Source organism: Theropithecus gelada, chromosome 1, assembly GCF_003255815.1.
Source record: "Theropithecus gelada isolate Dixy chromosome 1, Tgel_1.0, whole genome shotgun sequence".
In the NCBI taxonomy this organism is placed as follows: Eukaryota; Metazoa; Chordata; class Mammalia; order Primates; family Cercopithecidae; genus Theropithecus; species Theropithecus gelada.
Window position 1 is genome coordinate 102,498,580 of NC_037668.1, and position 21,281 is coordinate 102,519,860.

General features: G+C 36.2%; 1 protein-coding gene across 1 annotated transcript in view; it reads right to left on the reverse strand.

Moving 5' to 3' along the window:
• Positions 1 to 974: 974 nt before the first annotated feature.
• Positions 975 to 21,281, reverse strand: part of ERICH3 (glutamate rich 3) — a 110,173-nt gene continuing 89,866 nt past the window's right edge. The window contains exons 13-15 of the mRNA XM_025397188.1: positions 9,783 to 9,824; positions 4,011 to 6,376; positions 975 to 3,298 (exon numbers count right to left, since the gene is read on the reverse strand). Coding sequence (XP_025252973.1) covers positions 4,029 to 6,376; positions 9,783 to 9,824 — 2,390 coding nt within the window. The 3' untranslated portion in view covers positions 975 to 3,298; positions 4,011 to 4,028. The remainder of the gene's footprint in view (positions 3,299 to 4,010; positions 6,377 to 9,782; positions 9,825 to 21,281) is intronic.

A 21,281-nucleotide genomic window follows, 5' to 3' on the forward strand; every position in this document is an offset into this window, starting at 1 on the left:
GTTTCCCTGTCACAGGGTATGCTATTAGCATAAAGAACAAAAAAGCAAAGGAAAAAAAAGAGGGGTGAATTTGAGAACAACTTTTAAAGAATTCCAGCTGTATTTATTCCTTGTTCTTTTGTACCTCTTGCTGCTGGCCATGGTGTCAGGAACTTATTTTTTAAATGACATAATCAAATGGTACAGAAAACAGAGAGGAAATATTACCCAAGGTCAGAAGCGGCCTCTTCTGGGCTGTCCTTGAGTCTGTTGGAATATTTCACTTACTAGATGAATCTTCCTTAAGGCTTTCTTTTCTTTTCTCAAACAATCATTTTTTCCAAAGGCAATAATTCTGGCAAAATTACTGATCTTAGAAGGATTAAGGAACTCAACTGTACTTTAAATTTACAACACTCTTAGAAAAGGCTTAACTCAAGAAGTTCAAGCAGAAAACCTAATTCTACCTACATTTCCTTTGATTGTCTATTTTTCTTTTGAACTATTTTAATAATCTCCTTTGTTCTTTGATTGATGTTAGCTGGAAATATAACTGCCTTCTCACTGGTAGAGGATATATTGAGGAAGTTTAAATTTTTCCCTTCTCCAGGTAAACAAAAACATGTAGATGTTCACATATAGTATCTTAGTATCTATTTAAGATACCTCTTCTTAGAAGTCGTGTATATGATAAGAAAAAGTCCAAATTTTCTGTCAGATGACCTGAGATTGACTGATTTTTAGACAAGCCATTTAACTTTATTGAGCTTTTGTTCAATTACCTATAAAATGGTGATAGGCGATAATAATTTTTCTCCCTGACATTATCTCATGTGAGTGTAGACAGTCAGTATAAATACATCATATACTGTATGCAAAAACACAGCCCAGTGAAACTAATTCTTTCTTCTCTGCTCTGTGGAGTTCAAATATTGTAAGGCAAGAACACAGAGATTTTAAAAGTTGAGTCTTATTTACAAAGAACCATTCACATGTATCTGTAAACGTATGATTGATTTATGTTTTAATAATGAAGAAACAGGAAACAAATCATTTCAGGTGAACATACAAGTAATTTTATCAACATAGCGTTTGCAGAGAAAGAATTAACTTATTCAAAATATCACAATACTGAATTTCACAGTCAAATTCACATGCAGATTGTAGAATTATGTTATGGGATGTCTTGATGGAGTATGTTAAATATAAAAGTAATCCAAAGCAATTACCACTTAGCACATTGTACAAAACTAATTTTTCAAAGGGATTAATAAGTTTACTATCTTTCCCATAAGGTGCGATGTATTCAAAGTGCTCTGTAGCATTGAGGTTGAAATCAGGAAACAAATACTGTTAGAGCTCCACAGTAATACAGCTCAGTAATAAATGAACTTGAATATAATGTAGTTGAAATCTACTCATAAAACTTTAAGACAGATGATGGAGATTTATGATGTGCAGTGAGTAATATCCTTTAATAGGGAGTAGGGCAGAGGGACTTCGTGCATGTATCCATAAAATCATAATAAAAATAAGTTTAAGATTGACTTCACCACTTTTATATTGAGTGCCATTTACTAGAGAAAGAGACAGATAAATGAAAAGACAGGAAAAGATAGACATAGAGAGGCCAAGAAAGAAAGTTCAAAATGCCTCTGTAGCTGGCTTTCCAACTGAGACTAATCCTCAATACAATCAATAGTCCATGACAGCAGTTTTCAGACATCAGTGTACATCAGTATTACCTGGAGGACTTGTTAAGCTATGGGTTACTGGACCCAACCAAGAGTTTCTAATTTAGTAGGTAGGAGACAGAGGCTGGGAACAATTTCCAGGTAATGCTGGTGTGCTGATCCTTCTGATCAAGGGACCAGTCTACTATCTGGCCCAGTGTATTTTTGATCATTGAATGACTCCATTACACATTAAAATGGAAAATACTTATTATGATAATATGACTGGTCCCTAGGGACCTTGAGTGTAGTGTGGCCAGCATGGATTATATGATGATTTAGAGCAGTGGTTCTCAACCTTGGCTACATAGAAGAATCAAGTGAAAAGTTAAAAATAGATATACTGATGCATAGATCCATCTAAAATGAATTAAATCTGAATCTCTGGGGTGGGGAAAAGGGTTGAGTCATTTATAAGTGTCCTATGAAAATCTAATGTATATTCTGGCTGGAAAATCACTGCTTAAGGAAATTTTTTTTACCTTCTTACATAGAGAAATGGTAGATAAATACATGCCCTCTGGGGCACTGGTTATGTCTTCAAGGAACTGAAAACCCCTAGGAGGCAGGCTGATACACAACTAGAAAATAATATCAGGGAGTAATTCAGAATGCAATTGCGACTGTTGATTTATAATGAACTGCAAGGTTAGTTCACAGGTTTGAAATAACAGAACTTGGGAAGGTGAACAGTACACCCATTTAATCCAAGTTTCTTTTCCATTTAATAACATCAACTAAAGAGTCTAGAATGTTGGCATAATGCTGATATGCTATGCCTACCGCTATAATTATTATACTTATTCCACTTAGCTAAATTATTTACTACTTTTATTTAAATCTGAGTGGCCCTATAAATAAGGCCCCAGGGACAAAATGCTGGAAGCTACCCCTTTACTACTCTACCCCAGAAAGCAGAACTACAGAAACACACACACACACAAAAACAAAGAACATTTTGAAATAAGATTTTCACTTTGTTATTCTGGCATAAATTAAAAGAACGACTATTTCTAAGTATAAGTGAATATACATGCCAAGAAATCTTTTGCTGGAAGAACTTAGAGATTTGGAGCAATTTTAGTTTTGAATGTGCGTGGGAGGACCTTTAGAGCTCATTTTCACAGGCCAATTCATTAAAGCCCCAAACCACAGATTTTAAGTAAAAGTCCCATGTATGAAATTGAGATTGTGGAATTGATTGGGGCTCTGTATTGTAAAATAAAAACGACTTTAAACAAACCCCTAACATTACAAACTGGGCCTTCCAGTGATCTTTGGTAAAAGTCAAACATTTGAAAATTATCATTTTCATTTGAAAATGTTAGGTGTGTAGAATGTGTAACAGCCTCACAAGTTTCTCTCTGAGGAACCACTGCTCCTAATAAGGGTCCTACAGATCTACTTGAGCTATTCTCAAGGTGCTTACTGAGCTACTGACCAGGGCTGACAGATTGGGAATCATCTCAGACAAGCGCAACCAGCAACTAAAAAGAAGAGAGAGAAAAAATCAAGAATCCTGGTGAGATGCTTGGGTGAATCTTTCTCCACTCTTTCCATCTTCCAGAAGACATCTTTAAATTATTCTGAAAAACAATAAAAAGGATAGTAGTAACAGGATAAAATCACTCACAATAATAGAAACTGGACACTAAGAATGTGAGGGCATTAAGGAAATAGCAGAATATGCAAAAAAATAATTTTAGTCTTTAGTTCCACTCTTCAAGATTGATATATTTAAATATTTTACATATAGAATGTAAAATATTTTATATACTTAAAATATTAAATATAGAATGCTTATATTTTATATATGTAAAAATGAAATGTATTAAACTTTGCAAAACTGCAGTAATGAAAGGATAGGGCCCACTTAAAGGCCAATGATTACAAACAACCTTCATCTCATCCTTTAAAACACTAAGGTGGAAATGAATTGTGAGATAGAGTTTGATTCTTTACTTTTATGGTCTGTCTTTTGTGGCACATTGTCCTCCGCATTTTGTCTTTGGGGTCCTATCCGGGAGACACAGATCTCACTACTCGAGGGAGCTGCCTTGCAAAGACTGAGTATGACTTGTCACACCGGGAAGAGCAGTGGCTCCTGTGTGTGCTTTGGGCCCTCCTTCATCTTTTGCAGCCCCTTTCCTGACAGGCTCAGGGCTAAGTGACACAGAATTGAAGCCTGTGTGTTTATATGCGCACAAACACCAATAAAGGGACAAGCCAGCCCCAAGGGGAGGAGACCCACCGCAGGGCTGCTATTTAATTCTACAAACACATCAGGCTTAAACTCACCGTCTGCCAGCAAGTCTCTTAGGCCTGTATGTTTTGGGGAGAAACATCTGCAGTCTCGCTTTCTCCTTGCACCATATGCTGTTGCTTCTCTTGGGTTGCAGTGAAATCAGGCTTCACAGGAAGTGCTGCCATCGTCTGTAGACTCTCTGGACTCACTTCCCTCTCTCCCTCCCGTGATAATCCTAATCGGAATTTTTCAGCTGCTCCCGACTCCTGCCTCCCATCGCCACTCCCAGTGGCTGCCTCCTGGCCCTCTGACCCTCCTTCTCGCTCCTGTCCTAGCCCTGAGGTCTTCCCTTCCAGGACTCGTGGAGTGCCCACCCCAGTCTCTGTTGTACATGTCACTGTCATCTCCTCTACTGCAGGCACTTCCTCCCCATTCCGTGCTAATTCCTCTACCACCACCCTCCCTGCAGCTGCTGTTTTTCCTACTAACTCATCCTTTTGGTGCCAGGTTTCTTCCTCAGCAACATCTGAAAAGGAGGAGGCTTTATTTGTTATTGTTTTCTCCTCAGCTGTCTCCGAACCTGCCAACACCTCCCTCTCCTCTGCAGCTGTTTCTGCCGTTTCCCTACCTCCATGTAGATCTTCCTCAGCCACAACTCTTCCTCCTCTCATGCCCTCATTCTTTTCTGTGTTTCCTCCGCCTTCCACGGCCCCGTCCCCTTCCGAGTTCCTGTCCCGCATCGCTTCTGTCCCCAGAGTACACTCTTTGTCCTCTTCCTTCTCTGGGTCCTCACCCATCGCTTCCTGCCTGAACTTTTCTGCCGTCATGGGATCTTCCTCAGGAACAGCTTCCTGGGTCCTTAGCATGACATCCGCTCCTCCTTGTCCTTCAGCCCTCCCCTCCAGTCCTGCGCAGGAGTCGTGATCTTTGGCGGCCAGCTCCTCTGCCTGGCCTGTGGCTGGGATCAACCCCTCAGGGGCCTGCACCTTTCCTGCTGGCTCACCTTCAGGAGCTGCCAAGGGCCCCTCTGCACCCTGGCGGGGCCTCTCTTCCAGAGCCCTATTCTCCCTGCTCGACAGCTCTTCTCTGTCTTTGTGCTCTGTGTCTCTGGCTTCGCTCAGTCTTTCTCCTCCTCCTTCTTTCCTCAAAGCTGTTATGTTTTCCAGCGACTTTTCAAATCCAGGCGTTGCTTCAAATATGGGAACCACTGTGTCTTTTAGTGAATCTTCTCCTAGAATCCCTGGATTGTCAGACAACTCAGATGCCTCCACAGGTGCTTCGTTCTCAGCATCAGATCCCATTTCATTTGGGGGGGCTTTTGTCTCTTCCTCAGATCTTACTTCCGTCTCTGTTTTCCCCTCTTCTGCTTTAAGTTTTTGCTCTTCTTTAAAAACGTCTTCATCCTTGAGTGCATTTACCCTTGTCACCTCTTCTCTCTCAGAGTCAGTTTTCCTCAGAGCTGTTTTTGGCCTCTCAGCTTTCTTTCGCTCTCCTGCTACATCTAATTCCTTGGGTAAAATTTCTTTCCTATCATCTTCCCTATTAGCTTCTGCCTCAGTCACCATCTGTTCCCCTTCCACATCTTCCTGGCAAAGGTCTTCAGGACTGCCCTCTGAAACCCGCATCCGGCTTGCCTCTGCCTCTCCTGTGAAGGGGCTCAAGGCTGTTTCTGTTCTCATAACCTCCTTTCTCTCTTTGGCTGGTTCCTCTCTCCCAAGAGTTGCCTCTTCAGAATCATCCTCTCTCTTTGGTGCTGTGTCCTCCATGGGTCCCGTGTCCTCTAGGTCTATGGATGCTTCCTCTTCACTTTCCCCGACATCATTCACAGCCACCCCACCCTCAGCCTCTCCCTCCTCCGATGTCGCTGCCTCTCTTAGGGCTGCTGCCTCCTGAAGATCCTCCGAGTTCAGAGTTGCTGCTTTATTTGCAGGCACTGCCTTCTTCAAACCCTGTTCCCCTTCAAAAGCTGCCTTGTCTGTCTCAAGCACTGTGAGCATCAAAGCCTGCTTTTCGGGAGCCTTATCTTTACTCAGACCCATAGCATCTTTTGCTGCTGCTTGTCCTACGGGATCTGAGCATGCTTCACCCAGCCTTCTGGCCCCTTCCGCTTCTGCTGCCTCTGCCCTCCTTTCTATGCCTGGAGGGATCTCCCCTTTTTCTGTAAACTCTTCTGCCAACTCTGACTGCTCTACTGTTGGCTTCCATGCCCTCAAGGGAGCCTTGTGAACAACTCCTGCTTCTCCCCACAGGGCTGCCTCCCCTTTTCCCTGTACTATGTCAGCATCTCTGTGCTGGGGCCCTTCATCTTCCTCCTTTGCTCCTTTCTTCTCCAGTGTATATGTTTCTTGGGCCAATTGCTGGGATTCCTTGTTTGAGTTAATTGCTGCTGTTTCATCCACCACTAAATTCATTCTTGGCGCTATAAAAATGAGGTTAGAAATCAAGGTTACTGTAATCCAAGTGAACAAGGGAGGAGACACTATAATCTTATATAACACTTATTTACCGTGTGAGACATTTATATGTGATATCACAAGGCCATTGAATTATATATAAAACACTTTTTCCATTGATTCTAGGATGCTGACTGTAACATGCACCATGACTTAATAATGGTTTTTCACTATGAAAAGAAATGTCTTCCAATTTAAGGAACACATTGATATGAAAGAAAAGCTGAACATCAGAGATGTTTAACATAAGCAGCAATAAGCAAAAAAATTATCATGTCCCCATGTCTTGGAATCAATAAAATCTCCACCTCACTCTTTCTCTTGGCTTCCTCTTTCTCTCTCTCACATACATACACGATTCCTTTCTTAGAAATAATAATAAGTGGAATGGAAAAAATTATGCAATAAGAAAAATAGTGAGTATTTAATCTTCAAATAAATTATTATTTTATTTGTCTCTTTTTCTTTTTCTTTTTCTTTTTTTTTTTTTTCAGGCATGGTCTCTCTGTGTCACCCAGGCTGGAGGGCAGCGGTGTGAACATGACCCACTTCAGTCTCGATTTCCTGGTCTCAAAAATCCTCCTGCCTCAGCCCCTTGAGTAGCTGGGACCATGGGTGCATGCCACTAGGCCAGGCTAATTTTTTTGTTTTGATTTGTTTTGTTTTGTTTTGTTAGTAGAGACAGGGTCTGTCTATGTTGCCCTGGCTGGTTTCAACTCTTGGGTCTCAAACTCCCAAAGTGTTGGGATTACAGGTGTGAGCCACTGCACCTGGCCCTGAAATCATTATTTTCTGCAGCAGCATAATATGTCTCTCTTCTGCCTATGTTTTCTGGAACTCACATGGGCCTTTAGCAACACAATCATTATACAGTGTGAACTGATGATTCTCACTCCCACATGATAAGCTACTATATCTAGATTTAGTCATCACAAATTGGTGTCTTTAGTAAAAAGTCTTACCTTTGTAGCTCAAGGTAAGACTTTTTACTAAAGACACCAATTTGCATTACCTCTCACCTGTGTTCAGAAGCTAATTTGCCTTTGGCAAAACAGTATCACAAAGCAAGACAGGACTTTGTAGACTGGGACACTTTTCAGCCTAAATACTCTTCTTGAAGTACAAGTTTTCACCCATAATTTCCTGGCAAACCTGGGTGCACAAGCTATCATAGTTCATAGTTCAATAAATATAGGTTTGATATTTTTTAAAAGCAACAAGTGGATTTTTTTATTATTAAATAAAGTTATATATATGTTGCAAGCAAAATAAGTAAAAAAAGGCATGTTATGCCAAACACCTAAAGCATTTCGATTTCCCAACTGCAGAATAGGACTTAGGGAGCTGGAAGCTTTGAAAAGGGTCATCTTAATAATTTATATCAATTTAATCTTCTTTTTCATTTATTAAAAAAAAAAACACTAGACTAGATTTTATAAAATTAGTTAACATACCAAGATGTCAAACTCTAACTTAAAAAAAAAAACTTGTAAAGTAGGCAAGTATGATGTTCCTCATTTGTTTTTCACTTGCTTGCCTTCTTGGCTAGCCATCTTACCCCCAACATCATCACCAACAATCTACCAGAAGCCTGAAGTCCTTATCTTACTCACTTCTCTACTTTATACCCCGTCCAAGACTGTCTTACCATTTCATTACCTCTTCTAACACAAAAGATGCTTATCGTTTGTTGCGTTTCCTCGGTCTCTTGCCAGCTATTATGATAAACCATTTTGAGGTAAAGCAATAATAGCTGATATTACATTTCCCTTAAAATGTGTTTGGAAGGTAATTTGTGATGTCTCCTTTCAAAGGGGTAAAATAAAAATTTCAGGTCTATCAATAGGGCTGAGGTTGACTTTACAGGTCATCCTCTGCTTATCACAGCAGTTATTTCCTAACTTTTACCTAAAAGCTTCCAAAGTGAAATATAGAATCAAATATTGGTTCACAGAACATGTAGCCAATTCACCTGAGAGAATATGGTCCATTTTGTTTCATTACAGATTATTACCGGATTTGAAATAAAATTAAATTGAAACAATAGGAAACAATAATGTGTGTCAAGTTTCTTTAATAGTGTATCTGCTGCTATTCAAATTCCTGCATGAAAGTATATAAAAAAAAGTCCTCTGTTTTTCTAATCTGGTTTCTAAATTTATGGATTAATTAAGGAACATTCAGGGAAACAGGGAAATAAAATTGCCTAGCCACCATGTAGTAATATACTATGTCTAAATTCTAGGAGAGAAAGTGCTAATGGCATCCAGCTGAGATATTATATGAACACACACACACACACACACACACACACACACTATAAAGGAGCCAGATATGACGTTCCTCAAGCAAGGGAGAAAGAGTAACTGAAGCTTTTCTAAGAAATATTAGTATAAAAACATTACATGTTTTTTGATGGTAACCCCATGGGCTTTTGAAAAAATATTTAATATGAGAGAACAAGTAATATTCACAAACAGTGGCAATTTGATTTAGTGGAATGAGTGTGTACTTGGAAGTCAGACTAACGTGGGTAAAAAACGCCAGCTCTGCCATTTACTAATTATACAAACTTGGGAAATAACACCTCTCTAATCTTTCATTTTCTTATCCATGAAATGGGAATAGCAATGCTGTGCTCACAGAATCCTTTGACAGTAAATGAGATAATTTATGCTTAGCACAGTTCCTGGCATAAAGAAAGCCCTAATAATCTTCCTTGTGCACACCTTTCATTGCTTACAAATAATTAGATTTTCTTGCTTGAATTCCATTTGACCAATAATAACCAGTATCTCTGCATTGAAGAATAAATATTTGGGAAGGTGCACCTGAATTCTTCTAGTTGAATGCCCACTATAAAAGATGTGGGTTCTCTAAGCTCAGGGTCCCTCTGCTGTAACTCAGCCCACTGCACAATCAAGTGTTACCTGCTCCTCTTCATGTTGCCAAGGGAGAATTGGAGCTCAGGGAACCAGCATAAATACAGGTACTCTGGCTACTGCTATTTGCTATGAGCAATAAAGTCCTTTTTCTCTGACCCAGGTGTCTTATGTCTTCTGCCATGATCCATAAAACTGTGGCTGGCTAAGTTATTGCTTGAAAGAAGGGTAAAATCTCAAATGCCTCACAATGCTTGATGACAATTACTAAAATTGAAGGTGGGATAAAGTGACCATATGATGAATAAATGAATATATTTCTCTGCCCCCATACACATAAATATATTCAAATCAGGGCATTTTTTAAAAGTCATTCAATAAATACCAGAAAGCCTAGTGATTTCAAGAACATGGGAAGTTTGACCAGATTTATGTGAGTCATGGTCTGTTGAATCACTCTAATTGGAACTCTTGCAGACGGAATACTTACCACCAAGAGCCAGGTCATAGGCTAATGGAAATGAATCCTTTCCTAGTTAAAAAAAAAAAAAAAAAGGAAAAAAAAGTTCAAATGAATCACTGTGAAATGTACCATCGTTCTCCATCTCTCCAGTTGGATCAGTTAAGGCAAATTCACCTAGCTGTTCAACTGTCTGGGAGGCAGGCTATTGAAATAAGAATGATGTGAAAATTCCTACCGGTATTGTATAATCTAACATTCTTTTATTTAATCCTAGACATCAATATATTCAAAAAAGAACAATAAATTTTTTACCTGATGTTAGTTGTAAAGCTCCCCTTAGGGCCTTTCAACTACTTCTGGCCATGGTATTCATTAGTTGAAAAGAAAAAAAAAAAAAAAAAGGTGGCAGAAGGAAGAAACAAGAATAAGAAGGGTAGAAACAGGCCATTTTTTTGCAGATGATTTCTGAAGGTCGTTCCTAGGTAATGATGTGCCCTTACCGCCACTTGTGTCAACCTCCAGCTTCCTCGGTGGCTTCCCACCCTCATCTTCACTGCTGACACCAGACTCAGCATCATAGTGGCAGTGGTAGTCCGATGCCAAGACTTCTGCTATTATCTGTCCAGCTTATTGGATGTCACATAGAATATCAAAAGGTATAAAAACAGGTCATGGGAACATTGTTGAGCCATTTCACATCATTTAAACAAGTGGTTCAATTTAAATGCATTTACATTAAAATGTAACCTTGTTTTAAAAATCTCTGAAGCATAAACAACTCCCGAGCTATGATTTCAAAGAGAAAACACAATACACAAGAGAAGATCATGAAGTAAAGAAATCCATGCAGAGAAATACTTGCATTAAAAAAGGAGAGAGCGAGTAGCCAGGAGCAGTAACAGATTTGCCAAATGAACATGCAATGAAATGATTGAAAAAAGCAGTTTAGTTGCATTTTCCCTTCTAGGAATGTGTGCTATGGCTTTTATGACACCAATCATCACTGCTTTTTTAAATTACTAAAACTACTAGAGCTGACTACACTATGAGCATTTCATCCATTAGTAGATTTTAGTGATTTGACCCCAATATTCACTCCATGTGGACAGAAGCAAAAAAGCTATTACACAATTCCTATAAATTTGACAGTAAAAGCTATTGTAGAAATTTCTGTTATCTGTAGTTGGTTATTAGCATAGACTTCAGGATCACAGAGACCTAAATTCAATTCTCATATTACATACTAACCATATCACATTGAGCAATTGCTTTGGCCTAAGCCAATGCCTTGGTTTACCCATCTGTCAAAAAGAGTTATCTACTCAATAGTTCTTGAGATGATTAAATGAAATAATATGGAGAGAGAGCATCTTCATCTTCCACTTACTAGCAAGTGTCCAGGCACTTAAGAAATACCAGCGATGATGATGATGATGATGATAATGGGCATTTCTAAGTGTCATCACCCAATGTGGTATGATTCTAGGCCAAAGTGTAAAGTCAATTAAGTTTGTCTTTAGTTTCTGACAATTCCCTTTCTACAACCCTTGCTTATCGTCTGATGACCCATATCATAAATCCCATAAATCCCTGACATTACCATTATATCACCTCCTTGTTAACAAGTTATTTCAAATAACACTAGACTTAGATCTGTCTTCTGGGATAAGAACATGGTATTTCTGAAACTAACTAATTTCTTTCCTTTCCTTTCTTCCTTTCTTTCCTTTTCTCCCTTTTCCCTCCCTTTTATCCTTTCTTCCTTTCCTTCCTTCCTTCCTTCCTTCCTTCCTTCCTTCCTTCCTTCCTTCCTTCCTTCCTTCCTTCCTTCCTTCCATCCTTCCTTTCCTTCCTTCCTTCCTTCTTTCCTTTCCTTCCTTCCTTCATCCTCCCCCGATATTCTGTTACAGCAGATAAAACGACTTTACTTTGAGAAAACAGAACTAGAATGCGGTTTCTTGCTTCTTTTAAGGTGAACTACTAAGGGGTAATTACTTACTGACTCCTCTGTATTTGGAAACAAATAGTGGAATACCTGCCTCAAATCGGTTTTGGAGGGAAAATTTTGACTTAACAATATTAAGAGGACAAACAGAAATGAAAAAGGGGAATAATATAGTTCAAATATATTCTCTTTTAAAAATATTTGAAAGTCAGTTTTCCTCATTTATCCAATACAACAAAAGGTTTTTACAATAAGAGTTTAGAGATGATATTGACTCATGACAATGATGTAATAGTTGGATTTGCTATCAAGTTTTCATTTTAGAAACTTGATAAACATAATACATATGAGTCAAATATCATCCTTTCCTTTCTTCCTTTCTTTCCTTTTCTCCCTTTTTCCTTCCTTCTTTCCTTCCTTCCTTCCTTCCTTTTCTTCCTTCCAGTATAATGTGAATACTGTATATCTAGAGAGTTCAAATAAGCAATGTTTTAGGTTTTGCATATGAATTTATTTGGCAATTACATGAAGCTTTATTCCATCAGTGCTAAGACATCAAAATTGTGTCCAAGTAGTCCACAGGGTATAAAAATATAGTCTACAATATTAATAATAAACAATAATTACGCAATTAGCAGCTACTGAACCAAAAGACTACTATAAGAAGCCAAACGACACTAACATCTTCTGAAAATTAAAACTCACTCAGAAATGATAGTGAAGCTTGTAGTCCCTCTGTCTCAGGGATGTTATCACCATTTTCCCACGTCTGCTGGCTTGCCCCTGGAGGATTAGCCTTTGGAAGTAGATGAGAGCCTGTATAGTTAGGTGTTGCCTATTTCGGGTTCAGCATGAGTGGAATGCTAGCCTAAGTATCAAGGACTTACTACATGTGAAACCAGAAAAGGCTTCACTTGGTCATTTTTTCTCAGATGTTCTTCTGAAACTGAAACTTAAAAGCAAGAACTTGGCTGGTGTCTAACCCCAACTGTTTTCCACCCATAGTAAAAGAGGACTGTGCATGCTGAGACTCCCATTTCAGCAATGTGACACATCACTTTGTTGCCTCTCTGTATTTAGCCCTTCATCCCCTAAGGCTCCTGTCTTTTACCAATGGATAAAGGTGACCACTAGAGGCAAAGGTGATTGTCAGTTCTCACAGCATTAGTTGCAAAATGGAATTGTCACACATAGAAAATTTCTTAGAGAATAAGCTTTTTCTTTTCACTCAAATGATATAATGATACTTTAAGGTATTTTTTAAAATATCAAAATATTCTTATATTACAACGTCAGCTTTTTAGTATAAAAACAAATATATTTTAATATGTATTGTATTTTCCCTAAATATGGAGATAGTATTTAGATAGATTATCCAAAGCTTGAAAAAATTAAAGGATACAAAGAAGAAAATAATTATCATAGTTTCACTACTCAGAGAAGGCTACTAGTTAACATTTTAATAGATTTCCAAGTATTTTTTACTAAATTCTTACTAAAGGTAGCACTTAATATCCAACTTTATTAATTTAGAAATGTATTGTGACTATTTTCCCATATCATTAAATTTAAAAGACTCTTCAGTAACACATAAAACATTCTAATAGTCTTACTAAATTTCAGTTCGTCAACGTCTATTGTTAAATATTGAGCTATTTCTATTATTTTGTGATTATAAAGCTACTTTAAACACTACTTATAATCATTTTTACACATATTTTTGACTATTCCCTTAGGACACATTCCTGGAATAGGAATTGCTATGAATTTTTAGAAGCTTTTTATACATATTTCTAAATGTTCTTTTAAAAAGGAGGTGGGACGAACAATGTCATCAATAATGACTGAAAGGCCTATGTGCCTGCACTATTTTCACAATTTCCATCAATTCTTTCTTTATTTGATATTTTAGTAATTGAAAAGTAGTGGCAAGGATAGAGCTTTCAAGATTAGCAGCAAACTTTCCTTTTGTGAATTTCCTGCTATACAATGTACATTCTTCTGTTATGATGTTTGCCTTTTTATTGATTTGTAAGAACTCTTTATGTATTACAAACATCAATCATTTTTTCCAGCTTTTATTTTAGATTCAGGAAGTACATATGCAGGTTTCTTACATGAGTAAATTACATGTCACTGAGATTTGGTGTGCAAATGATCCCATCACCATGCAGTGAACATAATACCCAATAAGTAGTTTTTCTACCCATGGCCCCCTTTCACTTTCCCCCACCTGGTAGTCCCCAATATTTATTGTTGTCATCTTTATGTGCATACGAACATAAATTTTTTGCATATCCATCTTGCAAATATTTCCTCCAGAGTTTGTTTTCCTGTATAGTCGTGTGTTATTGCTGTTATTGCTGCTGCTATTGCAAAGAATCTCACATTACTCAGTACTATTTCTTCCAAATTAATGAATTGTTTTCAAATCCCAAACTATTATTGTTAGGATTTACAGACATTCTACATCAAATTTTGGATTTAATCTGGCAAAATTTATCATCATCTTTATATTTAGTCTTCTATTCAAATAGTGGGAGTGATTTCCCATTTATCATATTTCTCTTTCATCCTCTTTGTGTGGAATAGCATGTTTTTCTTATTGTCCATATGTTAAGTTCTTCCTTCTTATAAGTTTCTTAAAGTCTGTTTATGAATACTTCTCCATTGTGGTTTATTACTTTTGTTGTTGTTGTTATAGTTTCAGTGGGGCGGTAGTTTGAGGCTATAGTTAGAAATTGGTCACCTTACAAATACCACTTATTGGCACTAATAATTGCAATTAATTAATTATCCAGTGAATTGTTTTTTTCTCTTAGATCCAAGAATTATTTAGAGTACTGCTTTTAAATTTTCAATTTTTCTGGTGAGAGTTAATTATATTTTGTAAATAATTTATAGTTTTATTGCACTGTTATCATGTAATGTGGATTCAACAAATTCTGCTCTGTGCTGCTATGAAAAAAGGCACATGGAGAATAATAGTTACGTGATAGACAAACCTTCTAAATCACATTAATCATTTTTTCTATGTCCTTATGTATTACAAAAAGGACTGATGTTTATGTTTAAATACAAATGAGAGTTATTCATTTTGTATTTTCCATTAAGAGAGTGGTTAGCTTCTTGAATGCTCTTAAATCCCACTGGGGTGCAGATCTTCCTCACAAATGTTAAGCTGAAGTAGTTTCCAATTCCAATTCAGTGACCCAAGAGCTAAAGGAGAAAGGAAAGGAAAGTGGGGCTTTGAACCTTCTTAGCAGAAATGTAATTCACTGCGTTTCTTTTCTATGGTTGCAAGAGCTTCCAGGCTTGGTTAGACAGCTACTCTTGACATTGCCATCTTCTTTGTTAGGGAAGTGCCTCTATGAATTCAGGGGAGAAGACCCTCTACCCATCAGTGCAGCTGACTTTTTGTTGGTGTTGCCTCACAAACTTTCCTGGGAGGGTGGCAACAGTGAAGAACACTGAACTGTTAGAGGCCAGCATACCGGCTTTCTGCGTCCTCACAGCTCACCCCTGCTTCCAGCCTCTTCTAATCCTTTAAGTCTAGGATGATTTTTTTTTTTTTTAAACTTCTGTGAGGACTCTTCTCTTTCTCGTGGGAAACAAACACAAGATAGCTCCTGATGTCTTTCTCTAATTTGCCCTCATGTAGCAAATTCCTTGGATTTTGTGACATTTGGATGGTACCTTCCTCAGATACAAAAACACTTTTTAAACTTTGTGAAACATTTCAACTGCTATTTTTATACTTTCTTCCTCATTGAAAATAGAACAGGGAGAAAGAAATCAGGTACTTGAATTCATATTACCAAATGAAGTAAATTTCACAGTGTTTCTAATTAACATTCTCCTTAAAAGTCGATTTATAGCCTTCATATCACTTGCTGCTATGTTAATGTAGAAACTTAGAAACTCACTGCAATAATTCAGCTGCTTTTGTGGAAACAAATCAGATCACATATTAAAATTCAGGCCATCACAGGTGGGATGTAAAAGTTGACACTTTAATATCTACTAGTCAAGATGCAAATTGAATTATTAAATATTTACTAAATAAAAAACATTCTTATGATCACTTTGAAGCATTATTTATGTAGTTTAAATGAATAATTTGGAATTTTTCAGGTATTCTTTACCATAAACTTTGATTTAACAAAAAATATTTAGAATGATGATGATGAAGGTTATAATTTTTCAGGTCTAACATAGTTGCAGGTTAGCATTTTCTCTTTTCTAATTTTTTTTTTTTTTTGGTAATTCTGTGCTTATTTTGTTTATTTCTTTCTCATTTCTCCCCTGACCTTCCCACAATTTTACACATCCTCTAGGCCATTTTTCTCCTTTAAAACAATGTAAAAGGGGCAGAACAAAGCCACAGTATTTCTGTCCTGTAATTGCCTGTTCTCCATGGTAAAGCTTTAGATGTCACTGTCGGCCAGAGCAGATGAAAAGAAAAATATGCAGAGGAATAAGAAGGAAAGTTCAAGAAATCATACAAGAACTTCAATGTACTGTATATCTTGGGGCTTCAGGGTTTTGTTTGTTTGTTTTTACAGTACAGGAGTCCGCTTATCTACAGGGTACAAAATTCACAACCCCAGCAGATGCTTGAAACAGTAGATAGTATCAAACTCTATATATACTATGCTTTTTTCTATACATACATCCTTATAATAAAGTTTAATTTATAAATTAAGCACATAAGAGATTAACAACAATAACTAATAATAAAACAGAAAATTATAACAATATACTATAATAAAAGGTATGTTGATGTGGTCTCTCTCTCTTTCTCACTTTCTCTCTCTCTCTCTCTCCTCCTCCTCTCTCTCTCTGTCTGTCTTATTGTACTGTACTCACCTATCTTCAGACTGAGGTAAACCATGAGTAATTGAAACTGCAGATAAGCAGGTCAACTGTGCTACATATTTTCTAGCCAATAGTGTCTGAGGTGTTTGGGCAATAGAAAGGTAAGGAGAAGTAGGACCACTAATACATATAACTTTAATAAATGGCTTAAGTCATGAAACAAAAATACTAGTTATTCTATTTCATACTTACTTGAATCTTCATTATTGGTTCTTTCTTCCAGGTTCCCAAATGTCAAACATAAATGCTCTAATTTGGTATACATTACATCTTTTACATTCCCTATCGTGTATTCTCAATGACATCTAATTCATTCTTTCTCCTATGCTGTTTTAAACAAAACAAATTGATCCCATCTTAAAACATGTTAAGAATCCTGAGCAACTGAATATCAGAAGACTGTTTTATCAAGAATTTTCATCTGTATTTTAAGAATGTAAGAAGCCCATAAAAACACCAAACTTATTCCAAGTACCTGGTGACCTTGAAAAGCATCCCTGTGCTTTCATCATTTTTGTGTAGCCAGTCGATTATCTTCCCAACAACTCACCATGACAAAATTCATGACTAACATCATCTACCTACACAGTGAAGATGTTCTTGTGTCATCTTTGACATTGCCACATGGCCCACAAAATACCAGGATTAATTACAAACCGAAGACCACAGATGTTCAAAGAGAGTTGCAGAGAATGCTAAAGTTTAGCCTCCATATAGTAGCCAGAATAATCTTTTCAAAATGTTCAGATCATGCCATTTTGGGCTCACATCTTTCTAGAGGAAAGATATCCTAACTCAGAATAAATTCCTTCCCATGACCTATGAGCTTCTTCCTCTGACCTCATCTTGTGCTACTCTCTCACTTGTTTACTAGACTCTGTCATACTGGCCTCCTTTCCAAATCCTTCATTCAGCAACTATGCTCCCAACTTGGGACTGTTGCACTTGCGGGACTCCCTGTTCCCTGTGGTCTTTCTGTAGATGACAGAGTGGCCTCCCTCTGTACTTCATTCATCTCTGTTCAGATGTCTGATCATTAGAGAGGCCATCCCGAAAATACCACCCCTTCCTCAAACCATCACTCTATTATCCCCTTACCCTGCTTTTATTTTCCTTCTATCACTTAGCCCAGATACCCCCTCACATGCTTATTTTCCACTTGGCAGGCATACCTCCCTCCTAGAATATAAAATTCATGTGGAAAGCGACTGTCGTGTTCACAGTGAGAACAGTGTGTGGCATAAAGCAGATCCTCAGCAAATATTTATTGACTGAAGAGGTCTATTAGAACAAATACATGCTTCCACAGGTCATTCAGAAATTGTATTTAGACCTCAACTCATAACACTTGACTTTCTTGTTCTTTCATCAGGACCGTTTTATCCTGCCTGCCTGATAACAAAATTGCAATTCATTTTAGTTATACTATTATTTAAGTTCAAATTGCCTGGTCAAGCACTATGACTTTTCCTGACTCACATACAAAAATAAAAAATGCTTACTCCCATATGCATTTTACATTATAATTTGCATTAAATATACTACTCTTTATTTCATTTATATTTATGATATATAAATTAAATTAACTTTACAAATAAATGCATTTGAGTTATTCCACTATTAGAACATATTGCCAAGATTATGTCACAATGCATGACAGCTTAAGCTAAAAATAACAGAAAATAAACATATTAAAATAAGAACATGCCCTGTAATACTGGATTAACACCCAAGAACACTGTCTCATTGTAGCTAGCAATTATAATCTTTTACTTTCTGCTTCACTGTGTACAGTATATCTTTTATTCAATTCATCTGATTTGTTGATGGACTGGACAAAGTCCAATTAAATATGACATACTATAAAACAGTGAGAAGGAAAATATCATTTTATGCAATCAGCCTTAAAGGTATGAAGGCAATGGCTTTACTTTACTCATTTATCCACCGCTACTATGATCTCAAGTAAAAACAATTCAAATTAAATTGTGTTACCTTAGAGTCTATAAAACGTTATTAATTGTATATGATTTTTAGCCCACAGATTTATTCATAACATAGGTTATTCTTTAACATAATCACAGCTTTTATCCTAACTTAAAAAGATTAAGTATCATGCAAATGTGAGACATGGTCATTTACACATTCTCTCAGCCCTCTTTCATTTCTACCTACAGTTCTAGTCAGGGATCTAAGTAAAATATATACGTGTGCATATTTTGTGATTTTATGTGGAATTTTCTTAGAAATTGTTATTCATACAAAAATTTAAAGAATATTTTTTACTTTTAAATCTATTATTTAAAATATTAACAAATTTATTGAATCATTTCCCTGAGTATCCGTATTTAGAAAACATTAGCCGCCCAACTGTTATAATTTACTTAGCCTCAGATTTTTGATAGCATTAATCCTTCCACATCATTCTGAATGTTGTACATGGTCTTTGTTCTGTTTTACTTGTTTATGTCTTGTGCTTTATATTCCCTGACTCTGTATTTCCTAGCTTTCACAACCCTCAAATTTTGTTCTTTTGTGGAAGATGAACAATAGAACAAAACTATGAGTTCTTTAAAATAGGTTTTAAAGAACTATTTTTAAAAAATGTGCAGTTATACAATACTGTGGCAATATAAGAATAACAGATTAGATGAATATGAAGAAAAGAGAAGTGTGCTTATGTGACAAGACATTCAAGATATACGGTTAAGTGAAAAAAAGCAAGTCTCAGAACAAAATGTATAGTATGTTTCCATCTCTATATAAAAATAACATACGTGTATGTATCTTTGTAATATATCAATACATATTAATATATCTATATCTATCTACCTACCTATAATTTCTGTAATCATGCGCACACAGAAAAATTGCTATCCACCATTATCCCTGGAGAAAAAGAGTAGAAGTTGGGCAAGAAAGACTTTCACTTTCACTTTATTCTTGTCTGTTCTGTAATGTTTAAACTTTTAAACCAAACTTTTGTGAGAAAAAAGTTTATTAAAAACCTTAAAATATCTATAACTTTTGAACAAAAATTAGGCTTACTGAAACGTATATTAAGAAAATGTTTATAAATTTGAAATAATTTTAGCAATAAGACACTCACTAAAGTACTAATAGCAAGAGTGAAAGTAAGAAAAAATATAAATGTCCAACTATAAGGAAATGGCTAAATTATGAGAAAACCACAGAATGGCATAACATACAGAGGTTAAATATGTTCATAAAGATTAAAGATGTGAAAAATGATCATGGTCTAATGTTAAGATATAAAGCAGGATATATTTTACAAAATATGAAAACAAAACTTTGTAAATCCTAAGTTTACAAATAAAAATCCTGACCAAATGTTAAAAGGGATCTTTTTGTGTGTAATAAACCTATGAGTAATTTTTCAAAATTACTTTTCTCTACTGTCTAAATGTCATTCCACGTGTATTGTTAATAAAAAATTAATAATAGCACATATATTACAGCTTAACAAAGATAAACAGTCCCAAACCTTGCCATCTTGTGTTGAATCCACCTTAATAAAAAGATAACAAAATGTTTTAAAATTATAGATGTTATCAAGTTAGGAATATGGTTTCCCAATATATTTGAGAAAAGTAATAAGCCAATACACTTTTCATTTCACAAACTCAGAGAAAAACAAAAACTACTGTTTTCCAGGTGACATGATCATAGTGCCACATTTCTGATATTCTACAGCCTAATTATGACCCTCATTATGTATATTCTACTTTACAAAAAGATGTCTACTTGCACAAATTCAGGTAAACAATCTAGTTTTCTGAAGTGAAAATTTAAAAAATGAAAATAATGTTAGTGTTTCTATTGACCTTTAACACCTCTATCTTTTTGATTAGTAGCTTGTCATCTTGTACACATTTTCTAGATGACACCTTATATGTATGAAAATTTCATAATGAAATTCAAGATCAAAGATTTGAATTATTTTATTAAAGAGTTTCAAATATATTGGAGCTAGAATCTTGATTTATATATGACAAAAATTCTTTTGAAGATGTTCAGGGTCTTTGAATTATAATTCTAGGGCAGGGGTTGATGAATTTTATCTCTAAAGTCCCAGTTTGTAAATTCTTAGGATTTTGTGGGTTATTTAACAATACAAAAATCATTCTTGGCTTTCAGGTTATTTAGAAAACAAGACAAAACAGTAATGGTTCAGATTTGGCCCCAGGGCCAAAGTTTGTCAAACTCTGTTCTAAAGTTATTTTTGGTAACTTATTCAAAGGTCATATGCATTGCTATACTCCACTATCTAAAACACCTTTACCCTCCCGTATCCCACCTTCAAAATTGTATTTAACCTTTACAGTCTCTCAAATATGTTCTTCATGAAAACTTTCAAGGTGTCCTTTAACAAACAGGACTTCTCTTCCTTTGAAGCCACATAGCATTTTGTAACTCCTCTATTTTACATAGGACTACTAACCTTTGTCCGGTGCTGTGCCAAGGCTTCCACTCAGCATGTTATGGGAGAAACCCTCTCTTACACATTTTTTATTGACTATGGTGCCTTGTGCATAGTAGAAGATTAATAATATTGGTTGAAGTGATAGATAACTATTCGACATCTTCAATTCCTAGAAGGAGACTTCAGTGGTTTAATAGTAGTTTTTAAGGGCCTAAAAGTAACATAGACACCAAAAATATTCATATGTTTTTAAAATGCA